Source organism: Meleagris gallopavo, chromosome 3 (genome assembly GCF_905368555.1).
Source record: "Meleagris gallopavo chromosome 3, MGAL_WU_HG_1.1, whole genome shotgun sequence".
NCBI lineage: Eukaryota > Metazoa > Chordata > Aves > Galliformes > Phasianidae > Meleagris > Meleagris gallopavo.
Window position 1 is genome coordinate 3,167,705 of NC_139406.1, and position 26,633 is coordinate 3,194,337.

At 39.4% G+C, this 26,633-nt stretch overlaps 1 protein-coding gene across 3 annotated transcripts; it reads right to left on the minus strand.

Moving 5' to 3' along the window:
* Positions 1–1,315: 1,315 nt before the first annotated feature.
* ADNP2 (ADNP homeobox 2) lies at positions 1,316–18,449 on the minus strand. 3 transcript variants are annotated; one of them, XM_085220056.1, is made up of 6 exons: positions 18,059–18,449; positions 14,028–14,096; positions 13,494–13,650; positions 12,218–12,337; positions 8,331–8,420; positions 1,316–4,700 (listed from the first exon to the last, which is right to left on the minus strand). In XM_085220056.1, the coding sequence occupies exons 4-6, from the start codon at positions 12,323–12,325 to the stop codon at positions 1,731–1,733; spliced, it is 3,168 nt and encodes a 1,055-aa protein (XP_085076182.1). In that variant the 5' UTR covers positions 12,326–12,337; positions 13,494–13,650; positions 14,028–14,096; positions 18,059–18,449; the 3' UTR covers positions 1,316–1,730. The 3 variants fall into 3 exon arrangements, with proteins under 3 accessions (XP_085076182.1, XP_085076181.1, XP_031408575.1); XM_085220055.1 differs by lacking the exon at positions 14,028–14,096; XM_031552715.2 differs by lacking the exons at positions 13,494–13,650; positions 14,028–14,096; positions 18,059–18,449 and adding an exon at positions 9,302–9,336.
* Between the last annotated feature and the right edge of the window lie 8,184 nt (positions 18,450–26,633).

A 26,633-nucleotide genomic window follows, 5' to 3' on the forward strand; every position in this document is an offset into this window, starting at 1 on the left:
AGTTTTTCCAAATGGCAGACCCTCTACATTTAGGTAACTGCACATTACATTAAAGTTTGCTGAAGGTGTCAACATGTAAATATCAAGATTGTATCCAAAACAGAACTTTACCTACCTCACAGAACCTCAAGTGGACAGTCACCAATTCTATTAAAATGTCAGGTGCTTTTAGAAAAATCACAAAAATAATTTTGTATCTGCTTTCAGAACTATTGCATAGCACAATCAGATGCTGACTAATCTTAGAAAATAGCTTGGAGATATTACCTTCTTACCAGCACAATGTACCGACAGGCAGCCTCCCCTTTTTTGTTCAGTGAAACAGGAGGGGAAAGAACAACAATAAATAAAATAGATTGTTACAAAACTAGCTATTATTTTAGAAACAGTTTTAGGAGCCAAGTGAAACCAGGCATACGCAGAGAGAAGGAACAGAACTAAAGGCCTCAATATGGTCACCAGTAACTCGCTGTACAGTTTGTTCTCACCAACTTTTCTGCAGCAGAGATGCTAGTTCATACTGAGCAAGATCATCTATTTTTATTTTATACCACACTTACGCTGTCTGTAATAGAAATGATCACTGTTCAAGTAATGAACAGTTTAGGATCTGGATGCCACCAGCTCATCCAATCTGTCTGTATTGTTTTTAACCCCAAGGACTTAAAGACACATTTGATTTGCTGAGAAGGAAGCACTGCTCCATTACCAAATATAAGACCAATTTAAAATAAAAGTTAAAAAATCACGTTTTTCACCAAACTCTCCAGTGACACTTGAATAGAGTTTCTATGGATCAGCTATGCTTATGGAAGTTGCATATTCCACGTTATCAGAGCAATGTGATACACTCCAAATCAGTTCCGCTTTTTGAAAAAGAAACCAAATGCTGTTACCAAGCTTTGAACGAGAGATAGTTAAACAGGTTTCAACACCAGCAAAGAGAGTAAATGCTTGTAGTTAACAAGATCTAGTTCACAGTTGATAAACACAACCGTAACAATTTAGTTGCGCCTCAGTAGGACCCTTCTCAGCCCTTCAATTCCCCACCACATTAGTAGCAGCTACATATGACAAGTCACCAGAATTAACTGGCCCAGGTAATACGACTGATGGAAGGAAAAAAAAAAACACAAAAAAAAACCACAAAAAAAAAACACTTATCAGGTACTTCATTGTTAGCAGTGCATTCAGAATTTGAAGGGGCAATGGATGTAAAGACTACAGTATAGAGAAAAACAAAAAAAATTTTTTTTTAAATTATGAAGACTGAAAAACACAACCAAATAGATGAAATACGTCTAGTTTACCTCAGTATTTTAAACAACATTATACATTTTATTGTTTAGAAAACATGATGACATTGCAGAAAAATAAAATAAAATTTGTATTTAACAGCACAAACATTTTACATAATGGTATAAAAAGTCTATTGGGAGCCTGGAGGAGGGGGAAAGGGGAACAAAACCAACAAAAAATTACTATTCTAGAAAAAGTAAAAAGCTAAAACAAATTCCAGAAGTGTAAATCACAAAGTTTTAGCTGCTTCAAATACACAACTGTGTACCTTTCACAATAACAGTCACAACTGAAAGTTTTTATATTACCACAGTCCTCCAACAGGCCAGTTCTGCAAGTTAAATTTAATCATAACAAATTGCAACGTTCATAAGTATGCAATTATTGATTGCTTTTAGATGTTCTAAAAAGCTTTTTTTTTTTTTTTTTTTTTACATATTTAATGGTTCATCTTTTATATTTAATTTGTGCTTAATATTTTTTAGTTCTGACATACTGAAACCCAGCAGCACAGATGGTTTGTGACTATTTATTGCCTTTAAGCATATATTTCTCCTTTTTCCAAAGAATGATGCAACATCAATTTTCCAAGCATACAGCAGTGTGGACAATAACTGCATCTCTTTTTTTGAAGGATATGGCCTCACATGAAAATAGTCTGTCAAAAACTGTTTTTGAGTTTCATACGAACTGTGATCATATTGTCTGGGATCTACTGCTAGAACACGAAGATCCTCACTCGAAATTTTCTTTATCTCAGTCCTAATACTAATCTTCTGTCGTTTGAAAGGCACTAGCCCTGAATACAACTCATCTTCTGAATACAGAGCTAGTCCAGTACTTAAGCTTAGTGGCTGCTGTTCCTTATTCTTTTGGTCTTCTGTAACAAAGCAGGTATCAGACTGCTTTCTCTTAATTACAGAATCATGCTTTTCTCCATTCACAAACAGTAGTTCTTTCTTCTCAGTACGCTCAAGCTGCATCTTCACACTTGAGTTGCTGTTTTTGGGAGCACTTCTACAACGGAGCAAATGCACAGCAATAGCTGTTAGAGTCATATTTCCAGTGTACACGCCACAACAGTGGATGCACTTGAAAGCTGGAGACTTTAAAATTGTATGTACAGTTGGCATAACATGATGCCTCTCTTTCAAATGCATTTCATAGGTTTCCTGACTAATAAACAAACTGAAACAAAACGGGCAGGTGAACACTTTGTTGCATCCATTGTTCAGTTCTGCTGCCTGAGGTTTCACTTTGATGTAAATGGGGACAAGCGTCCTTGAATTTACTCCAGCAAGCACTGCCAAGTGTACTTCTCTTTCACCAATGTCTTCTTCTGGTAACACTGTACTGAAATCAAAGTGGGGAAATACCAGGTCACCCTGAGCCTCATTACCTAGCTGAAATCCTCTGTTGCTGTAATCTGCATGTAACTGCTTTTTGCCACTGTGCGTAGATCTATTGTGTTCCGCAAGGCTTTTTAAGTCGTGGAAAGTCACTGTGCAAAACAAGCAAGCTAAGCCATGCATCAGGAGATGTTTCATGAGCTCTTCCTCACAGAGAAAGCATTTACAAGAGAAACATCGGACCGTCTTTTCTGTCATCCACCTTAGAAAGGGTGCACAAGCTGCAAGTTTGTCGGGCTCCTGGGCTTCCTCTACTTTTACTTCACCGTGTTTGTGGGCCACTTCCATATGCACCTCATAGACATTTGATGGAAAAAGCTCATTGCAAACAGGGCAAATCTTCCACTGCTTCGCCTTTCCAAGGGTCTGACTTGTTTCAGAATCAGGTGGGGAAGCTTGTAATGATATACTCGGAGTTGTTAAAACCACTGGAGGAGAGGGTGCACTAGCTGGTGACTGAGATAACTGAGTTACTGTCCCAGACTGCATTAGCTGGATAGGCACTTGCGGTGGAGTTCCCACAGTTACTCCACCACCAGGAGGTACAGGCAAAGTAACTGAAACTGGAGCAAGTGTGTAGGTAGGTATTCCATTAAACTGCTTCCCAGTTGGAATCAACTGCCTAAGTATAGAACCTGTAGCCAAAAAAGTTGTGTTTTGGGAAACTGTAGATCTGACTGACTGGTTTACTGGGATAACTGCTGGGGCAACAGGTTGATTAAGCTGAAGAAAGCCAGGTCTAACAGGCGGTCTGACAGGAACAACTGCAGACACAGCAGACTGATTAAGCTGTAGAACTCCTGAAGCAACTGTCTGAGCCACAGGAAGGACTGTGGGACCAACGGGTCTGTTGACACTCTCAGCCGAATGGTTAACTGAGAGAACTCCTGGTGCAACTGGTTGACTGGCAGGGCTGACAGGCTGAGTACCAGGTAATGCTGCAGCTGCAACTGGACTATTTACAGTACCAACAGACTGATTAACAGGAAAGAGTCCAGGCCTGACTGGTTGATTAACAGGAAGAACTGCAGGGGCCACAGTTGTATTTAGGGTCCCAACAGAATGATTCAGAGGAACAGCCCCAGCTGTGACAGGCTGATTAAGAGGAAGCCTGTGAGAAACAATGAGAGGTTGAGAAGGAGATGGCTGAATATTAACATTATTCTGACCTACAGGAAGGTGACTGGATACAAGAGTAACATGTGATGGGGCAACAACTGGAACAGAAGTTGTATGTGGAACACTACAAGAGGCACTTGGAACAGTCAGTGATGTGACTGTATTCTGAACTTTCGGCTGCACCACAGTCTGGTTTTGATTATTCTGTGGGAATGCAAGTTGGATACAAGCTGGAGCTGAGATGGAACCTGCTGGGGCCACAGGAGGACCTAAAGATGGAGCAGCTACAGGTACGCTTTGGGGAAGCTTTGGAGCAATCTGCATTTGTTTCACAAGTCCTGGTTTCTTAATATGCTCTGAAATTACAGACCGAAGTTTGTTCTCTAGGTCTCTGTGTGTTTCAGCTGTCAAGACATGATACATTAAAGAATCTTGGCTGTTTGCAGAAGCATTACATTTTTTACAGTAGTTCTCAATAGAATTTTCTTTACTTTCATCAGGTCTCTGGCCAAAATATGTACTTATTAAGTTTTGAAAATGGTTCATCAGCACGTGTTTCTTCATGTTATAATATAACGTGTCTGTAAAGTTACATTTTAGACATGTAAAGTTAATGATGTCACTCCTGAATTGTTTCATGCCATCCAAGATGCTAACTGTATAGTTCTGTATTCTCTTATTAGACGAATGAAACATTCGGATATGTTTTCCCACTACTTTTGGCTCAGAAGCAAACACACATTTTGGGCAAGGTACTACAAGCTCTTGATCCATTTCATCTTCATGGTAACGGTGCAAATGATTCCTCAATGAAGTAAGTAATTTTGATGAGAACTTGCATAAACTACAGCAGTACGGCTTTGTTCTGTATCTCTGCAAGAAACAAGAAAATCCACTTAGAAACTTCTGGTTCCTGAAACTTTGTTTTCTGTTTGAAAAGAAGTGTGCTCTATCATCAAATAACTTCACTGGATGTACAGCATGATAGCATGTATCCTCACTATTCCACAGAGACCTGTTTATTGCTGAGTAGCGGACTTCAAGATGACATAAAGGGAGAAACACTTGTGACTATTTTGTTCCCCTGTATTTTACCAAAAAGCCTTATGCAGGTTAATTTGTATTCCAATTCACAAAAACCTAATTATGAAGCCATTTAAAGATGGGAATCACAGAACAGGATAAGAAGAATTTGTACTCCATTATACACAGGAGATAAAGTCAAAACAGGTAGGAATAGCAGTCCTCTAATGCGAAACTATTAAAGCTTTGTTTAGTCAACATGGTCATCTCATATTTGTTTGAAGAGAAAGGAGAAGTGAGAAGTAAGGAACTTTTTAATTTTGTTTTTGTATGTATTTCAACATCCTACCACTGGCTGAAAAGTACTTCCTCCAGCAAAGCCATAAAACACTAAACTTTTAAGTATATTATTTGAGAGTCGGATCACTAACAGAAAGAGAAAGCAACAAGAACCTCTTTCATCATAAAATAGCAATCACCTCATGACCTCAACATACTGGACATCCTATTACACTAACGCCTGTAAGAAATTTCATCTAGCATGCTTATTACAGACCCTTCCCAGAATTACTGCACCAATAAATCTGTCTTCCACTTAACACTGGTATACTCCCTCAGCAGCACTAGTTTTCATACGTTCATGAATATCAATTGCTCTTCCTAGAAGTACATACCTGTCAGCCATTTCTAGTTATCCACACTTCATAGGAAGTTATCCCTGACTTCTAGTAATTACACAGCCAGCCACAGCAACACCGAAGTGACAAGTCTGCACTTAAAGATCTCATGGAACATGTTTGTTTACGAAAATGTCATTTCACCTCACTGAACACTTGCACTTACAAAATTACATCTAAAAGCAACAATAAACTGTTCCACCATTAAAGTATCCAGGTCTAGCTCTATCACCCATGTACATGCCCAACACACTTTAAGAATCGAGAATCTTTGCAGTTACTTGTTTTGCCATTTTATACAGCCATGAAGGTAGCAACACTAAGAATCTATGCAGTCGATAAAGCACAGATTTATCTATGCTTTATCTAACTTCCAAACTCAAAAGATAAAGACACTGCCTGCCTAAGGCTGCTGAAGCATACGCTGGAAAAATATCACCAAGTAATTTTCTGCTCTTACATTCTTCAGGTGTCTGTTCTCAGCTGCTGGTAAACAGCACTGCATCAAGTCAGAATAAGCTTCAAACTTGTATTTGGGAGTACAGTGGGTAGGAAAAAAGCCACCAACACTAGAAAACTAATGAAGCATGGAGCACTATTAAAAGCTCCCATCTACTTCAGAAGACATCAGGTGACAAACTGATTTACTCCATATTTTAACTAGCTGTTAAAGGTTTAGAAAAGCTTATATGCCTTTAAAAAATTGGACCAATGCACCCCATTACCACCACTTTTGATTTGCATTTCTCCCTCTCAACTTATTTCCCTGTAAATAGAATTACTTTCTGTAAACAAAGTTTCCTTGCTGTCAAATATGGATAATATGGAAGTACACACATTTACAGTTAGGGCCAGTGAGAATACTACTTCGCAAGTAAGTGGTCCAAGTGCTGCATTTGCTATTCTGTAGTAAAGACGTTTTTACTTTCTTATACAAACAAGCATTGCAGTATATCACCAAGAACCTGCCCCAGTACCTGCAAGCAAGGTCTGGGGTAAAATTATGTTTCAAGCCTTTTTCAAGCTTTTTTTTTTTTTTTTTTTTTTAAAAAAAAAAGGGAGGTCAAAATTACAAGACTTGACCTGAAGAAAAATAAGCTTCACATTTCATGTTCTGCTGAAGAAGGAAGAAACCTAAAGTCCCATTACTTAGCTCAAAATAAAAAAACTGCTGCAGCAGGACAGGAAAGTTTGTGAAAGTTTGGTGGAATCTTTTTGTTTGGTTGGTTTTTTTGGTTTGTTTTGTTTAAGTGTCTGTGAAAACAAAGTTCTTCCACACAGACACCTAAGGAGATCATTGGGCCAGCACATTCTCCACACACGCAAGTCTCAGCTGCCTTCAATGTTTGGAAGTGCTACTAAAGCCTTCTTCTTAAAGAATAACATCTCAGATGTAAGGAAGTTTTTGAGAATAAAAATTCTAGACCACTTAAGAAAACTGGCACACCTAAAAGTTCGACCAACACAACTCTAAACAGTACAGACGGAATAAAAAAACCTTACTAAAAGCATTTAGGAAAACATGATTGATTCCATTCCAAAGAACATACTCCAGAATAAAATATAACACTTCGTTTTAGAGTCTCAACATTCCCCACAACCCAGTGACACAACAGCCTCCTAAAACCCAAGTTCTTCCAGAATTACTATAATCTCTGTACGAATAACCATACCGGTAGAAACCACAGACTAATTTATTTAGATATCTTCTCCAGACTCCTGAATTTTTTGATGTAGCTCAACTTTTTTTTTTCCTTATTGCAGCAACTTTGGAATAAAACATCTTAAAGGATCAGCTTCTTTTTTCTCATATCTAGGCAGCATGAAGATAAGTGAATAATACAGACCAAAGAAACAAAGTTGTCTGAAGTAAAGACAGATACAAGTTTTGTAAACAGAAGACACAGCTTGACAAATGGGATCAACATCAAATCTTAAACCTGTGGATCCAAGACAATCTAGACAAAGGTCCTAAGTGCACCTTCTACCAAATGAGCCTGGCTAAGTGTGAATGGCATTGGGTCTGCTTGTATGTTGAGGACTTAGTTAATAATTGCAACTCTGTACTGTGCGACCTCCATTCCAGTTTTAAAAATGGTTAATGCAGATGAACTTCAGTCAAGCCACCACCATGCTATTCTAAATCACTATTTACCAGGATGAAAAGAGGATACCTACTGCTATTTAAAAGTTGCTGAGGACCTTCCTCATACAAACAGCCAGGAATCTTGAGACTTCAGCAAGATTCAGAAAGGACTACCTTTATTTTTCTAGGTATCCTCCTGTGCTTTACTTACTGATTTCTATAATTTTGTATTCCAGCAAGTTTCTAAGATACTTTGTTTTGACCATCTCAGCCCTGTCTTTAATGCAGATTCTCAATCCACACAAAAGTCCAGCAATACATAAAGTAAAACAACACTGTCTCAAGCAGCTAATGAAAATTTCAGCTTAACCTATATTTATCTGAAAAGACACATTTTCATTATCCAGTTTAAAAAAGAATATATTATATAAAAAAGCATGTCACAGTTTCATACAATGTGAGGCTACAGTTGTAGAACATGGGTGACACATGAAATACTGATGTTCAGGACTTAAACACTCTAAACAGCATATAGAATTGTCCTTATAACCTGCAGCACTACAGAAAAAAAAAACAGAGGCAATGGAAGATTATTCCCCAAACACTATTCAGAGAATAAATACTAGAGCTAATATATTTTAGTTTTAGCAGGACTTCTGAAATCAGTAATATGCAGCAATTCAACATGCACATCTACTCAATTTCAAATGCACATACCTTCCTTTTGCCCACAGACTCCCAAGGAGAGACATCACTCCACGAAGTGTTGCAGAAGTATTTTTCACCTGGGTCAAAACTTTTAAGATTCTAAAATCAAAATAAAGCACAGAAGAAATAACCTGCTTTGGTAGGTACAATTTGGTCTCAATTCAAAAGCAAGGAACAAGAAAACAAGATGAATGGAAGTTCATGCATCATTAATATAGAGGTGTCAAAATTCAATTCAAAGAAATTACTTTTGACTCCCGTTTGCTTTATTTTACCTCGATTACTAGCTCATAACTGCCTCCTGCAACACAGAGGCATTCTGAACACCTTACTGTTACCGAAAACAAGGAAATTGTTTATACTTTATTTCCCTCGCTTATACCCAAGTTCACAGGGAACAGAGATCTTTTCTGCTTCTACCTTCCTCCTCCTAAATCTGCAGTATTTCAGTATTTACTTACCATAATTGCTTACTTTGCAGCAGGTATTTCTGTGTTAATTCATGCTATTATTACACTTTTAACTTGCAAAGACAAAGACATTTGAGAGACTTATTTCAAAAGAGTAGCAGTATTTTCTCGAGTTGTAAAAGCAGCATTACAGCATTACTACTGTGTCTGCAACAACCACATCAGAGTAAGCTTTCCTTACAGCATTCTTCTAATCAATTCTATCAGAACAACCTGAGTGCAGTTAAGAGTTCCCCTCCATTTTCATGGCAAGGAAAAAAGAAGAAAATTGCTGCTTGCTATGTCTTTCCAAAGACCCTAGGTCAGCTTCAACAGTACAGGTCAACTAGTGTCTTAGAACGCAGACCACAAGACCAGGCTTAACCTACAGAAAATTGACATATTTCTCACCTTCCCTTCCCTTCCATTTAACACTAAGATGCTTAGAAAGAGTATTATGTTTTCAAATGTACACCAAAACCCACTGGAACAACAGGAGTAGGTAATAAAGGCTATTTAAGGTTAGCTCACCTTCAAGAGATGCTGAATTTATACATCTTCATAGTCTGAAGTTAAAAAAAAAAAAAAGTAGCATTTACAAGCAAAACAGAATACATGGCCAACAAGAAGAGAAGAAAAGAGACTCAGAAGCAGGTGAACAAGGCTACTTGATGCAGGCTGTCTGTGCTAGGCTCCTGCCTGCACTGCACTCACATGAGCACCATTACCTATGCAACAGACAAGCAAGCAAGCTAATGGTAGTATGTAAACAAAACTAAGTTTAGGAAAGCGCATTCAAATTTACAATAAGCTTTCTAGCTTTTTCAGCCTGCACATCTCCTTAGGGAAAATTCTGAAGTTCTCAAGGCAGCAATGAACAAAGCCCTACCACCCTAATGAGGATATTCCTAGTGCATAAGTCCATCTACTCGCCCTTACACCAAACACTCCGAGAAGCACATAACTTTTCTCTTACTCTGGGTAACTGCTCTTTGTAATTCCACAGCCTTATAGGACATGATGTTTTTCTTGTAAGTGCTTGCTACAGAAAACAAAGAGGCAACTTCACAAACAATTGTTCAGTTGAACACACTGGAATGCATTTCTTAGAGTTGACAGGAAAGCTTAAATATGTTTCACTTTTGGTTTGAGTGTTCTCCGTTAAGAAGGTCTCCTAGGATTGAATGCCAGACTCATACAACCTAAATGCATGTGCAAGTAGGCCTAGGCCTTTTTGCTGAAATGTCTGTTTTGCAAAGAGAAATTCTTATCACTGTAATAGGCTTGACATCCCAGAAGCAACACATTACACTCTTTCCAGGTTTATTTCAAGAGGGGGAAAACTGGGCAGGGAAAAAGATAAACAAGGGAGTAATACTAATCTGGGAAGTGTGATTAACCAATTATCTCAAGTAAAAGAAAAAAACAAGTTGAAGAGAAAAACATTTTAAAACTGAGAATTGTTTTCTCCCCTCTATCAAAAAAATCAGTTTTCCAGAACAGATCTAAGTGCCCAGAGTTTAAATGAAAGCTTATATAGGAGGTCACACAGTATGCTGAAGCCAGAAAGATTTACCCAAAGGAAATCCTCTGAGATTACAGTGTAAGTTACTTTGACATTCAGACGTAGTTTAACACAGAAGGTAAATGTTTGCTTCCTAGTGAAGAACAATTAAGAACTTTTAGCTGACAAATAATCCTTCTCTCTGATCAATCTACCAAGAATTACTATGTTGTACATGAACATTCCTTCATTTTCCTCAAGCTATCATCCACTATCGTGTCTTACTCAGAGCGTTCAAGACCAAATTTTAAGACCAGACAAGAAGTCTGTATCAAGTCACTTCATGCCATTTCCTCAATCATTCTGTCTTCTCAAAAGCACAAATTCAAGAAATCCACCTTAATATTCAAAGGAGAAAAAAACACCTTAAGCTACTTCTCTATTAATACAAATACCCTTTCTGTAAGAAAGAAAAGTCACACAAATCAAATAGCCATAGATTGTCTGGAAAAATAGATTTTAAGTTATAAACTTGGTTGAAGGAGAATTATTTGATATTTTTGGGCCCATATTTCAGTGTTTTCCAGAATGTAAACTAAACACAACTGTTTAGTGTCAATACCTTTTAAAATTTTATTAAAAAGAAAAGAAAAAGAAAAACCACAACTGGGAACTCTATTTCTTGTTTACTATCAAATCCCAAAGATAATAAAAAAAACTTAATACTACAACCAAATTTATAGCAAGAAAAATTTCCAACTAGCATCATCAAAACATCTTCAAAGCATCAAGACAGATGAGTTTTTGAAGCTTTATTTACAAAATACAGCACAATAAAAAGTGAAAAATAAAAATACTAGACAAACATACTTTGAGCTCTTACATTTATTTACATGTAGCACCGCTCAACTGCAATAACCGAGAATGTTCCAGATTTACATACGCACGTAGGCCTTAAGAGCTTCTTCAAATCATTTACTTACACACGCTCCAAGAACACCCCAAGAGACAACAGCACCCCTAGAAAGAGTCATTTCAGTACCATCACACAGAATTAATCCCAGCTCTTGGCTACAGTCACTGTCAAGTCATGAACGTGCCAGAGCCAGAGAAGCTTGTGTTCAGTAACCAAGTTGCTATGTTTATACTTTTTCCCAGTGCTAGGACTACCAATCTGCCAAATGATGTTTGAGTGTCCCCGGCTTATTGTACAGTACTTTCTCCAATAAGTGCTAACAATAGTACTACACTCACTTTGCCTCAGCATACTTGCATATTCTTTTAAAAATACAGAACTGAACCACAACTCAGTAAGTCAAGTTTGGTATTTTTTCCTGGAGATAAGTTTTAAAAGCCTGCAAAAGATTTGGATATAACTGCATGCTGATTTTTAGAAATTACATTTATTTGTATATCCTTCAGAGGTTTCCTCTTGAACCTATTCAAAGCAATTAAGCTCCCATGTATCAAGTCTTCCTCTGTTTGTAACTTTAAAAGAACAAAATTACTACGTAATATACAAACAGCGTTTCATATACAAATATACAACATACACATCATACATACATATTGTATATTATACATATGTATATTATGTATAATGCATTACCACATAATATACAAACAGCTGACTAAAGGAGCATTTTTCCTCAAGTTGTACCATTTCTTATTGGTGAAATTATTACAAGCAGAGAACACACAACACCACCTGTAACATACTTTGTTGGGAAATGAAACTTCTTTCAACATCATGTACTAAAAATCTAAGTTCCACTTCTAGCATATAGGCACTCAGACTTAAGTGATCCTTCAACTAAAGAAGCAATTTTCTCCTCTTTACCTCATCATAAAGGCCTAGGCCAGAAGAACATCACATATACAATAAACAAAGTATTTTTAAAGGTTTTCTTCAAGCCTGCTTTACATTACTTGAAATACTTTACCTTCAACAATTCCCTGCAGCTGTCAAGCCCAAGTTCCACAAGAATGCCTTTCACCCTTTTGCGAGCCTTCCTGATATTATCAAGATTTTGAACAGGAATTTGAAACATTTTGCACTTTTCCTGAAAAGGAAGTTAAAAAATGATGTCATAATTGAATACAGGCACTCACATTTAACAGTATTAAAAAATAAATTGTCAAAAATACACTCGATAAATAAAGGCATAAGCCTTAAACCAATTACTCGTATGATCAGTCAGAAGATCACTTCCTCTTAAAGAACAAAGTTGGGTGGAGCCCCCTGGCTTCTTCTATCTCTTCATGTCTATATGGCAGCTATAGTGTACTTGGTGGTTTTGCAGGTGAAAGTGAATATAAGAATTTTACTCTTTTAGGAAAGGGGATTATCAACACCTTTCACCTTGAACATTACAGTGCCAAGATGTGACAACAAACCTAATTATAAAGAGAGGCTTTAAATACAATTGCTAGTTAAAGTCAGGTTTCTCTTTTTTCCCCCCCATGGATGGACATTTGCTGCCATAAACTGACTCTAGCATAAAGTAGGCTTCTAGAGTGATTAACAACCACAGCTGTATGACGCTGATTGCTAAATTTGCTGAAAAGGGACAAGTCTTTGAAATATATATATTTTTTGGTGTCCTCTTCTGAAGTCCAAGTTTCTTTATCGCCTTGAACTAGACTAGAATTTGAGTTTACACCCTATTCCACTCCCTCCTAAAAGCTAGCTGGAAATGAACTTACAGATTGAACATCTCGTTAAAATCAGATCACATAAAAGGTAGAATATCAGCTGGTGGTCACCCATCTAAGGGTTGTTGCACAATGAGTCCGTCAGTCTAGAACTGGCATGTCCAACCTGTGGGCCACACACAGCCCAGCACAGTCAGCAATGCAGCCACCTCCTGCCCTGCACAATCATGACAGCAGTTCTTTGTGGCCCAGCCCAGCCCTGGGCACACATCCATTACTCAGCAATAACTAAACTTCAGCATGATATTAATGGTGCCACAGGGCACAGTGCAGAGTATAACTTCAGTTATGTGAATGCATTTTGATACCCTGGCTAAATACAGTCCTGTGAACAGCATGATATGCAGCTTTCCATTTTGATAGAGGAATTTGAGAATAGGTTTTGAGATTGCTGGAAAAATAATTTTTGGTGCATTTCCAACTCCATTTTCAGTCAACAATTACCTGCAAGACTTCAAACAGAATGTATAGAACAGAACGTACATTAAAAGTCAAAGAACTCACATGCTATTCTCCTCTTCTTCTCCCCGCAAAGGAAAGGTGAGTAGAGAAAAATGGAGAGTGAGCCCCATTGGACAGATGCTAGTCTTGTTTTCTAATCTTTTTTATTGACAAGGAGTCTGGAAGACATTCTGATACCACCAGTGGTGTGGGTCAGAACCTATAAAGAATGAAATAAACCACATTATCTAGTCAGGCATTCTACTATCAAAATCCAAGAAGTAAAATAAAGACTTAAAGTCCTCTTCTTAAACCAAAGCCAACTTAGATTTGCAGTCTCCAGTTAATGCTTTATTATCAGTTTCTCCATGAAGGCAGGTTACATGCACCAACCCCAACATCCACCACCAACAGAGCTGACAGGACAACACCAGCTCAGCTCAGTCAGAGAGAGATGTGGTTCAATACTGTAAGTTTCACTGGAAACAGCTCCTTCATCTCAGTCCTTTAACTTACTACTGTAGAAGATGAAGCAGACATTTTCTGACACAAGCCTTAGTTCAGAAAGGTAATACACAGTGCATTACACCCACCTACCTCAGCTTTTTGTTTTCTGTTTTTTTTCTTTTAAAGACCAGCAAACTTTTTGAAATAGAAGTCATTAATCTAGAAGAAAGACAAAATAACAACAACAAAGAATTTTGGGTATAGATGACTTATTTTCCAGTTTTCAAGTAGTTGATGTTCAATCCAGTAAGACAGATGCCTCTGTACTACATACAAGGTTATTCAGCTGGTCTTTACACAGACTGCTTAGCAGTAAGATTTTAAGTTATTCACCTAGTATGTTCTGTATCCATGAAACATAGCAACACTCTACCATAACGGTCATGAAATTTCAACTTTCTGAGCTCATTCCTTCAAACCTTCAGTTTAATACTCAGATTATTATATAGTTTATTATCCGTACTCTTTTTATACTCATTTCTTTTGTGTTCTGAGCATTCTTCAAACTTTAGCATGCACAGTTTCTATGCATAACGCAGTCAACCTTCTGTTGGTATGCATGCCATTCTTAATCGACAAAATTCAACACGAAAGCAGTAAAATTAAATCTGAGCTACTCTTGATCAATCATGTTGCTGAAAGTAAGCTTATTTCTAATAACTTTCAACTGAGGTTTCTAAAAGCTTGGTAACACACCAAGTTTACACAGAGCACATTTCATAAGGGAAACTCCCAAGAAGTTAACAGCATGGTAAAAGAATCCTTGCAGCAGCTGATGTCCCGATCTCAACTTATTTTATATGAACAGTTCTAAACAAGGCATTCAGACATTGATCAGGCATTTTATCCACCAATATATTCCGACATCCAGTGTTCAAACAGCTACAACTCCATGATACACACAACTGGAAGTATTACACAACACTCATGGTTCCCTTCAGTCCTGTATTACCTGTACTCACGCATAAGATACAACTACATCCAGCTTTCCAACAGAGATTACTACTGCAGCTCTTCTCCTTCCAGTAGTACCAAGTATCTTAATACTAACAACAAGGTAACTGTGTGAACAGTGTCTTACCTGTCAAAGACAAACGCTGGTCATTCACCAGGTAATTATGTTTGACTAACTCACATTAAAAAGAAGTGGAAATGTCCACATTTCAACTCTTTGAAGTGATAAGTCACCACAAAAACAGAAGCTCCCACTTGCCTTCCTTTTACACCTATTTCTTAGAACAATTCTCATACCCAGTGGCAAAGACCTCTGGACAAATCACAGCCAGGGTATCCAGCGCCTTGCCTATTCACGTCTTCAAAACCTGCATGGACAGATTTAACAGTCTCTGGGAAACCTGTGCCAATTAACACAGCGAGTTTTTCCCCTTGTATCATTCAGTACCATTTTAGCTTGTATTCATGTGGAAACAAGACAACTGCAATCCAATCAAATACGGAGTTGGAATAGAGCTGGAGCAACAACATACGAGTACATCTTCCACATGCATGCATCTCCATCAAAATCTGAAACAATAAGAAGTTACTAGAAAATTAATGAGGACAGATAGAAACCCTAATAGAAAATCCAGAGAGGAAAAGGCTGCAGTATGGCCCTTTTCAGACATCAGAATCTGCACAGAAAGTGATACACAGACCTGTTGTTAGAATGCTGGCACTCAGTAGGATTGCTTACAACAGCAGAACTTTGACACACCTACAGAATTTTTTTCTCTTTATAATATCTGCATTGGAAATTCAATCAACTTTATTATTTGCACTTCCTCATCTAATAAACTGCTTAATGAGCAACTCTAGGAGAAAATTGTGAAGGTTTGTTGTTGTTTTGTAAATGAAGACTGTTTAAGGGTATTTGGGTTGCAAGTATTTTAAAAGGTTTATTTGTCAACTTGTATTTCAGTGATTCTCAGAGTTGACAAATAGTAATACAGAATTATTAATTTTCATTTGAATAAACTCATTTAAAGTTGATAAGTCAATTTCATTAAGAAAACAATAAAAATAACTTCCTAAAAATTAAATGTCAGTAAGCAATAACAACTAATTCTCAAAGTCTGAAGAACAAACATAAAAATGGCATAGACAGCAGCTAGGAAGACAAGCACACTAGGAAACTGCCTAGAAGAATTTGAGGGCAGCCTGGTCATGGTTTTACTTCCACCAATTTTGTTTCAGCCAAGTACCATTCTAAGAGATATACAAGCCCTCAAAGAAGTCGTACCCATTTACCTGCTCTAACATCTCACATCCCTGGACCTTTATCCATGCCTCCTGGAATACAAGTTCTTCATGGCAATCCAAGATACAAGTAGAGACAAAGAATTCATTGAGAGAAACCCTGCAAAGAAGGACTCAGGTGTCCTGATGGACAAGAGTTTGACATGAGCCAGCAGCATACTCTTACAGCCTAGAAGGCCAATAGTATCCTAAGCTGCATCAAAAGAGGGATTACCAGCAGGAAGGTGACTGTCCCTTCTACTCTATCCTTAGGAGGCTTCACTGACTGTATGTGTCCAAGCTTGAGGCCCACAGAACAGGAGGGATGTGGAGCTGTTAAAGCAGGTCCAGAGGAGGGCCACTAAGATAATCAGAGGGCTGGAGCACCTCTCCTATGAGGAAAGGTTGAGGGAGTTGGGCTTATTTAGCTTGGGGAAGACTCCTTTACTGTAGCCTTGCAGTACTTCAAGAAAGCTTACAAGCAGGAAGGGGGACTGACTTCTTACATAGTGTGATAGTGAGATGGGAACAGTTTTAAACTAAAAGAGAAGAAAATTAGGTTCAATGTTAGGAAGCAATTTTTTGTTCAGGTGTTCGTGAACCACTGGAACAGGTTGCAGATGTCTCATATTTGGAGGCATACAAGCTCAGGCTGGATGAAATCCAGGACAGTCTGATCTAGCAGGTGGCAACTTTGCCCATAGCAGGGGGTTTCCAACTAGACAATCTTCAAGGTGCACTCCAATCCAAGCCATTCTATGACTGTTTCCTCAAAATTTGAGACGGTTTTAACTGTATGGAGAAAGGACTGCTGTGGTTTTGCTTTGCTTTAATAAAGCTTCCATGAAGTCACCTGCTATTGTTACGGTTCTTCTTACAGATAATATAAAGTCATAAATAAGAATACTGGATATTTACTACAATTTGTCTGAATACCGCTAGAAATTCGCTTTTCTTGTTCAAAAATCAAACAGAAGATTTATTAAAAAGAGTATTAAGATTTTCAGAATATACACTGGAGATCCCAAGAGTTAGCCTTTATAAATATTTTATTATAGTTATTTAAAACTTTAAGGAGTTGAGAGTATCTTTAATTAGAGAAGACATTCAAAGAAATCAACCTGTTTTCTCCTACACAACACTGCATATCACAGCTGATGGAGAGCTGTATGTAGCTTTTCTAGTACAAAACTGAGCTGTTGCAGCAGGAGTCAAATGCCTATAGTGCTCTGCTTCTCATTTTGCACGCATACTATTAACACGGACATTACAGCTCCGTGGCAATAAAACTATCTCAGATACCCATGTTGCCTGTTAGAAATTAAAGAGCTGTCGCCCAGAGATGTTGCAGCAGAACAAGTCAGCTCCTTACATATACGATCATCTGGGCGTAGACAAAAATTAGAACAAAACGAGGTCCTAAACAGTGAAGAAAACGCCAAACACACGCCGTTAGAACCGCAGTGGAAAGCAGTGATTTCTAGCTGCAGACGGCAGACAAACCCGGAAGCCCCTCCTCCGGTCATACCCACTGCAAGCAGGGGACAGGGAGATGCTTGTGACACGAGCACCGGCTTGACATCACCGTTCTTCAGTTTAACAAACCGCCGCTGGAGCCTTCCCTCAGTTCCAGCAGCCGCACCGAGACAGAGCTCCCCAAATCCTCAAACCGTTGTACGATCGCAAGACCTTCACCCCGTTACATCCATCCTTCGACGAGGAAGGAACGGAGATCCAGCAGTGCGAGCGGACGAGAGAACGAGGCCGCTTCGTTCCGCACCGCCCCCCCGGCGGCCCCTCGCAGCCGGGCACCGCTGCGTCCGCTCGGCCGCCCCGCACCTCACGGTGCCGCACGCGCGCCGCCGCCTCAGCTCCGCTGCACTTACACGTCCGGCCTGCAGGGGGAGCCCGCCTCGCCGCCGCCTCGCCGCCGCTCCCGCCGGGCCGGGGCCCCACGCTGCGGTTCGCGGGGCCGCACTACAGTCGCCGCAGCCGCGCCGTGCCCGGAGCCTCGCGGCTCCTCCTCCTCCGCGACCGGCACCACCGGCACGACCACCACCGGCACCACCGCTCCCTCCTCCTACTGGCTGCCGCGCTCACTCCGTGCACCGCGAAGGCGGCGGCAGCGGTGACACCAGCATCGCTGGGGCCGCATGCAACTCAGCCTCTAAATGCAGCGCCCAGCACCCACAACCCAGCCTGCGCCCACTCCTCATCCACAGCCAGAAAGAGAAAATGGCGCCCGATTTACCCCAGGAAGTGACGTCAGAACTTATTTGCATGCCATACAGCCAGCCAATCAGAAGAGACTCTAGTCGAGGCTCCCATTGGCTCCCCAGAAGAAATGGGCGGGGCTGGGGGAGGGGTCTCAGTCTGAGGGGCGTGCCGTGGCCCCGGGACTCACCTGAGCCCTTGTAACCTGACCTCGTGCAGTGCGCTGCTGGGGGCTCTGACGTGACCTGGGGTCATGACATCATCCAGCAGTCCGGATGAGGGCACCCTGTGTTCATCCAGAACCTTCTCCTAGTTTGCATGCAATGATGAGCGATGCTTCATTGGCCTTTGGTAGGGGATGAAGGCCCCACCGCCCTCCAGCAGCCAGTAGAGCCCTGCAACCAGCCTTCATGTTGGAGGAGGCCTCATCTGGCACCTCCATGGTGGGTTCCACCTACAACCCTAGCACTTCTTCTCCAAACTGGTGGCCATCCTAGCACTGAAGCTGAGTCTCTGCAGAGCTGGAGTTCTAGGTGGAGAAGCCCGGGAGGCCCTTTGATAGTATGGTGCTGTGCTGACCCTGTTCTGGGCACACCAGGACATATTTTCCCACCTCTGCTGCCTTCCTGAAGCAACTGTCAGGTCCTCCTCTTCCCTACATGGTTGTCCTGGCTCCACTTATCCTCTTAATCTCATCTCCAAAGAATTCACCAAGTACTGACTTCAATCAAAGTTCCGTTAAGCGTTCACTGTGTGAAGTAAATTCTCATCTCATGGAAGCAAATGGAAATTTTGCTTTTGGCCTTGTTAGCCATAAATTTCTGCATGTCTATGTGTAGATCTTATACAGGTCAACGTTTTGGACAACTCTCATCAAAGCCTATGAAAGTTACACATACTGAGATCATCTCAAAAAGTGACACTAATAAAGTTTACATCTAAGACAGACAATTACCCTGTTGAGTTTTTGGTTTTTTTTTTTACAGTAGAGACCACAAAAATTGTTTGCAATCAACACTAATAAGTGTATTGAAACATAATTACTTGTTAAATGTTTTGTGTGATACCCTTTTGTTATTAAAAATCAGTATGATCTATTTCATTATTTTCTACATATAGTCAATAATGGTGTAAGTAAGTCAAGACTTGGAAAGTTTAATGCAAAAAAATGGCAACCATCTTTGAGAGATAAATTATGTCTTGTAGACACATGACCGCAATATTATAAAAAGTTATTATGCAGTGCCAGGAATTACAATATGTCCTAGTTAAATAAAATATATATTTTTAACAAAGTTATTAGCTGCTATCTAATAATTAATAAATAATGAAATATGGCACTGTAAGAATGAAAATGTCCGTTGTGTCTGGCATAATAAAAAACATTAAATTTCTTTTACAACAAAATATCACCAAATAATTATGCAGCATTTCAAACAATCTCAGAATCATTTAGGTTGGAAAAAAAAAACAAACCTCTGAATTACCAAGTCCAATCATTTCCCTAGCACTACCAAGTCTACTACTAAGCCATGTTCCATATCACCACATCCATGTGTTTTTTCAATACCTGTAGGGATGGTGACTCAACTGCTTCCCTGGACAGTCTGCTCCAAAGCTTCTCAACTGTTTCAGAGAAGAAATTTTTTCTAATATCCCAACCAAATCTCCCCTGATGCAACTTCAAGCCATTCCCTCTTGTGCTGTCAATTGTTGTTTGGGAGAAGAGACCAATCTCCACTTTGCTGCAACCTCCTTTGAGGTAATTGCAGAGAGCAATAAGGTCTCCCCTAAGCCCCTTTTTCTCTAGGCTAGATAACCCCAGTTCTTTCAGCCACTCCACATAAGACTTGGTCTCTACACCTTTGACCCTTCAATGTATGTGTTAAAAAGATTAACTCAAATTGAAAAAAAGCTGTAGTATATCTCTTACTTTCATATTAAAGAATCAAAGAAGGGTTGGTCTTGGAAGGGACCTTTGAAGGTCATCTGGTGTATCTTCCCTCTCAAGCAGGGGCACCCGGAGAAGATAGCCAAGGTTAGTGTACAGACAATTTCTGCAAGTTTCTGCTGCTGTGGTAAAAATGGGAAGTACTTCACAAACTACATGAATTAATCTACCTATATAGGAACTTGAGCTGTAAATCAGTTATCTGCTTACCTTCAGCAGTCAAATCCTGCAGTGTTCAGTAAACTCAGCTCCTATTTGAATTAACTGAAGTTATTGCTCATCTACTTGAGAAAAAAGGTTACATTCTCACATTGCATGTCCAGAACTTAATTGTACACATCAAAAATAGTCCCATTAGCCTCCGGCTATGAGATAAAGGCTTTCTAAAGTGAAACGTGTGAACAGAGTTCAGATTTCTCCAGTTGAAGAAAAGAAATAGGATAGCAACATGCAAAACTAAATTAGGAAAAAGACATGGAAGAATAAAAATGGATAGAGATAAAAGGAGGAGCAATATTTGTATTTTTCCCATAAAGTAACAACGTCATTAAGTGGTTCTGAAGACAACAGCAGAGTGACAGGAAGAAAGAAAATTCAGAAATACACTATGTAGTGAAGAGTAAAAAGTAAAAAAGATTAGTTGTTTAGGATAAAATAATAGCTTTGATCAAGTAAACTGAATGGGATTAGACATTTACACTGGAAATGTATTTTAAGACAGGAAGTTCTTCAAGGCATTGTCCTTGGACATCAAGAATTTGGGAGATTTCATTTTGTCAAATGTATCTTTGCTCTCATACCAAAGTTAAAAATTTGTTCAGTTCATCTTGAAGAAGCATTTTAACTAACATTTAACAGTAACATATTAAGTAACGTTTTTACTTGTACTGTGGGACAGTTAGGTCTGAAGGAAGTGATAACAACAGCGAGTGAATGCCTTCGCAATTAACATTCACAACTTTGGCTCTTTCTCATTAGTTCTACTCAGAACAGCAGGAGCAGAGCACATGTCTGCAGTTGTGCAGCCGTCAGTTGCATTGGCAGAAGGAAATCGTTAGTATCAGTTTTAAAGACTGAAGAATTAAATTTTCTAGCTTCCTTCAGGTCCTGGAATAACCTCCCAAAGTGGTAGCTGACCTAAATGCCTCATCTGGGCAAGTTTTGGCTAGTATATTTTCTCTTCAACTGCAATGTACATTTTCTACATCGACTTGTATTAACATAATGTTAACAAAATTCTCCTTCCTTTAGAAGCACACATCAGTCTCAGCAATCAAAACTCCTTAATGAATATGTTCATTGATCTGTTCTAAAGTTTAAAGATTAATGTACATTGCTTTACAAAATCTCTTCCCCACAAGAAGTTCCAATTTCTCCCTTTGTCCATGAGTCCTAGTCCCTGTGTTTACTTTGCTAACAAAGGTGTTTCATTGATTGTGGTAGTATTGCCACAATTCTCAAGAGACAGAAGATCTGGGTAGAGTTTCCTAAAGGCAGTATGCGTCAGCCTCCCTCTGCACTCCTCTTCCATTGCTTTCTGCATTTTCTTGTCCATCCTCCCTAAGCAATAATATCCTACAGTCACAACTCCTGGATTCTCCTGGTTCAAACAAAACTAGATACGGAGAGCTGAAGTTCAATTAAGTGCACATACATGCAATAATTATTTTTTTTTTAACATGCTCATTGGTGATGCTGATAGAGCCTATTTCCTTAAACCAACCCAATATTCCACTGAAATCTGTAAAGCCTCTGAATGAATGCAGTAGATATTGAAACAAGTTTTTGTCAAGAATGAAAGAACAACATCTCTGGAAGAAGGAAGCCAAGTAGGAACACACAAAGTAAAGATAAAGCAAAATGAAACACAAACAGAAATTATAGAAAAAGAAACTATATTCAAAAAGTCTGGTTGCTTTTACATCTTAACACACGCTGCCAAGTAAGTGCTGGAGAAACTAGAAGGGTGACAGAGTTGAAAGCATTGAATACCACTGTAAAAACAAAAAATGGTCAAATGGTCCCTTAAAGCTTTTCTCTTGTTTACTGTAATAAATCAGATCCTTCCATTTCCACTCTCTGTTGTGAGCAACTGTCATAGCTAGGAGGCATGCAACTTTTTGAGGGTTCTTTAAAACCCGTACTCTAACTTGGAAACTGCACAATAGGTTTTCATTTCTGTGCTGAAGTTAGACATATTAAAGACAAAAGAAGAGGCATGTGCGAAACTCTAGCCTCAATCCTCATGAGGATATTTTAACAAAGCAAATAGATCAATCATATGTTCAGAAATGTTTAACAAGTTCTTAGAATAAATTGTATTTGTGTTTTAATGTATCTAAGTAGTCACTGTGGCGACCAGATCTGGACAGGGTGTAGTCTTTAAGGAAAAGCAGCATTTCAGGGGGTGTATTTCATCCAAGCTTAGCTTCGCATGCTGGGCATTTCATGGAAGATAGCATAAAACAAAACATAGAACAGCTGAAGTTGAACTAAACTGCAGAGTAATCTATGAGAGAATAACTAGAGCCAAACTTGATGGCTCATTTTCACCAGATTTAACAATAAGTGGAATTTTTTAAGTTATCTGATCAAACAGATATTGTATCTAGTCCTTGGTTAAATGTTGTGAAACAACGTACTTGAGTAAATTCCATGAAGCTAGGGAGACTTGGGACAATCAAGACCCCCTGTCTGGGAAGTTATTTGAAATAAATAATAGCTTCATTTTTCTAGGGAGTGTGCTACATACATCTTAAAATCATTGAATGTATATTTAAGTATTTTATCCTATGCTATTCACATATAAAGGAATTTTCCTATTGATATGAAAGGGAATATCTTTAAGTCAGAAACAATTGACAATTTTATTAAATGTGGGAGCTATGAGTCTTTATGGTCAATCTCAAATAGTTCAAAGTTCCTCCACTTTAAAACATAGTAATAACATTTGAAGTATTTCTATGGTTGGAGCTTCTTTGCTCTCTGCACTATGACATTTAAATTTTCAGTTACAGTGATTTGACTTTACAATACTCCAAGCAGACCCTAAACTTGTATGGGTTCAGAGGCTTCATGAAATATTGCTGGGGAAACAAACAAACAAAAAAAAAAAAAAAAAAGGAAAGGAAAGGAAAGGAAAGGAAAGGAAAGGAAAGGAAAGGAAAGGAAAGGAAAGGAAAGGAAAGGAAAGGAAAGGAAAGGAAAGGAAAGGAAAGGAAAGGAAAGGAAAGGAAAGGAAAGGAAAGGAAAGGAAAGGAAAGGAAAGGAAAGGAAAGGAAAGGAAAGGAAAGGAAAGGAAAGGAAAGGAAAGGAAGAAAAAAAAAAACACAGAACAAAAGATCATTTACTGTGGAATCATAGTGGTCCATCTAGACAGCATAGTGTGCAGCAATGATGACTGGCAAACTTATTCTTGAAAGTGAGATTTTTCAGCTGTGTAAGTGAAAAAATGGTTGTGATGTTTCTCCCTCTCCCAGAGTTGACAAATAAATTCAAACCACAATATTTTAAAAGGTTTAAAGATTCTTCCACAGCCTTAACATGTTCCTAAACCAAGCAGAAATATTTACCTTATATTTTACCTTACATGTTGTGAGAAATGAGTGAGCAAGAGAGATGTACAGGTCAGCTTACAGAGCAGCAAGGAGATAACTTGCCTGTTTTTGATGGCTGGTCTGCACTAAAAATATCTGGATTTGAAGTAGAACTAATTGATTTTGTCAGTGTAGCAAAGTAAATTCTGAATAACTTAGGTGCATATGATTTCCTAAAATTCTAGATATTGCCTGAAAATAACACTGATTATAAAGCTGATTTATACAATAATCCCAGACCACCTTCTCAAAATTAGTCTTCATGTTATCTTGTCCTAATAATACAGAACACATACTGTTCTGTATTATTGAAGACTGCTGGAATCTCAGGAAAGTTGTAAAAGTCACAGAGAGAAATAGATTTATAATCAATTAAAAACCATTCAAGAAAAGTGGGGGGCTTGAAAGAGAGATTTTTGCAATATAGGACTTAATACAGCTAAACAGACATTCAGTTGGATTCAGTGTCAGCAAAGGTGACTCAGTTCTGATCACATTTTTAATACCAGGAATGTGTTTGGAGCTGCTAATATGAATGCCTTCCAGACATAATATTTGCTCAGCCTCTTCACTGATTGACACAACTTCTTATTCTACATGACTGCTTCAGGAATTTTCCTTGAAGTAGATGTTTCATGGATATGTTTCATACCTAACTAACAGGCTCTGGAGCTATTTTGAAGATTAATCCAGCTATCAAAGTCCAGTTTGCAAGCAAGGAGATAGGTGACATTTCTTGACCAAATGGGTTCCAGAAGCTTCAAAAAAAGAAACCCACAGTGGACTGGACAGTTGCTGAATTCAGACCTGTGATCTCTGGAGCCTTGGTGAAGGCTCTAATTGACCTACTTTTTGTGACCTCACATGGAAGTACAGTTATTGAAACAAACCCAGTATTCTATTATGGAATGAAATTTGTGATGATGGCAATGGCATCATTGTGGTGCACAGACATACTTTGAACATGACTTATCAGATGTTACTCCAGACTTCTAAAAATAGAAGGTCACATGTAGAACAGAAGAGTCTGAGATCATTACAGCCTGTCTAGACATTCCTTGAAAAAAAGTGAAACTGAAAGAGAATAAGTGTAAAGAGGATCAAGTAGTTTTAGGAACAGATAGACAGAGAAAGTAGTGATTCCTTATTAATAATGCTTCATCACTGGATTTCAGTGCCTAATAAGGTGAAAGCACCTCTCACAGCTCTCTCTGTAAGCTGAGAATCTCAGAATATGTTTCTATTAAATGGATTTTCTAGTGCCTAGTAAGGCTCAAGTTCATCCATGCTGCACTGGTGGCCTTCCATGATGGAGTGACAGCATCGGTGGACAGTGGAGGGGCAATGGATGTCATCTTCCTGGACTTCTGCAAAGCCTTTGACATGGTCTCTCACTACATCCTTCTCTCTAAATTGGAGAGGTGTGGATTTGAAGGATGGACAGTTCGATGGATTAGGAATTGGCTGGCTGGTCGCAGCCAAAGGGCTGTGATCAGTGGTTCTGTGTCAGGTTGGAGGCTGGTCACAAGCGATGTCCCTCAGGGGTCAGTCTTGGGACAGATGCTCTTCAGCATCTTCATCAAGGACTGACGATGGCATCGAATGCACCCGCAGTAAGTTTGCAGATGGCACCGAGCTGAGAGATGCAGTCGATACATTGGAGGGAAGGGAAGCCATCCAGAAGGACCTGGACAGGCTGGAGAAGTGGGCCCATGTGAACCTAATGAGGTTCAACAAGGCCAAATGCAAGGTGCTGCACTTGGGCCGGGGCAATCCCACGTATTTCTACAGACTGGGGGAAGATCTCCTTGAGAACAGCCCTGCAGAGAAGGACTTGGGGGTCCTGGTGGACGAGAAGCTGGACATGAGTGCACTTGCAGCCCGGAAGGCCAACTGTGTTCTGGGCTGCATTAAAAAAGGGGTGGCCAGAAGGGAGAGGGAGGTGATTGTCCCCCTCTACTCGGCTCTTGTGAGGCCCCATCTGCAGTGCTGCGTTCAGGCCTGGGGCCCCCAGCACAGGAAGGACGTGGAGCTCTTGGAGCGGGTCCAGAGGAGGGCACTGAGATGATCAGAGGGCTGGAGCAGCTCTCCTGTGAGGAAAGGTTGAGGGAACTGGGCTTGTTTAGCTTGGAGAAGAGAAGGCTGCAGGAGACCTCACTGTGGCCTTCCAGTACTTGAAAGGAGCGTATAAATAGGAGAGGGTACATGATAGGACAAGGGGGAATGGTTTTAAACTGAGACAAGGGAGGTTTAGGTTAGATATTAGGAGGAAGCTTTTCACCCAGAGGGTGGTGAGGCAGTGGAACAGGTTGCCCAAGGAGGCTGTGGATGCCCCATCCCTGGAGGCATTCAAGGCCAGGCTGGATGTGGCTCTGGGCAGCCTGGTCTGGCGATCCTGCACATAGCAGGGAGTTGAAACTAGATGATCTTTGAGGTCCTTTTCAACCCAGGCCATTCTATCATTCTATGATTCTATAATTCTCTGATTCTGTAGTTCTATGATTCTATGATTCTCTTGTATCTCTCATTCAGGCTGTTTTTAGACCCAGGGCATCCACTCATACTCTCTTTCTCCTCCCAAAGATTACTAAGATATACTAATGCTTGGGAGATAATTTTAATACTTTTAATACTCTTACATAATTAACATCCTTTACCTCTTTAGAAATGCTCACATCCCTTTGGCATGGTTAAAAGTGT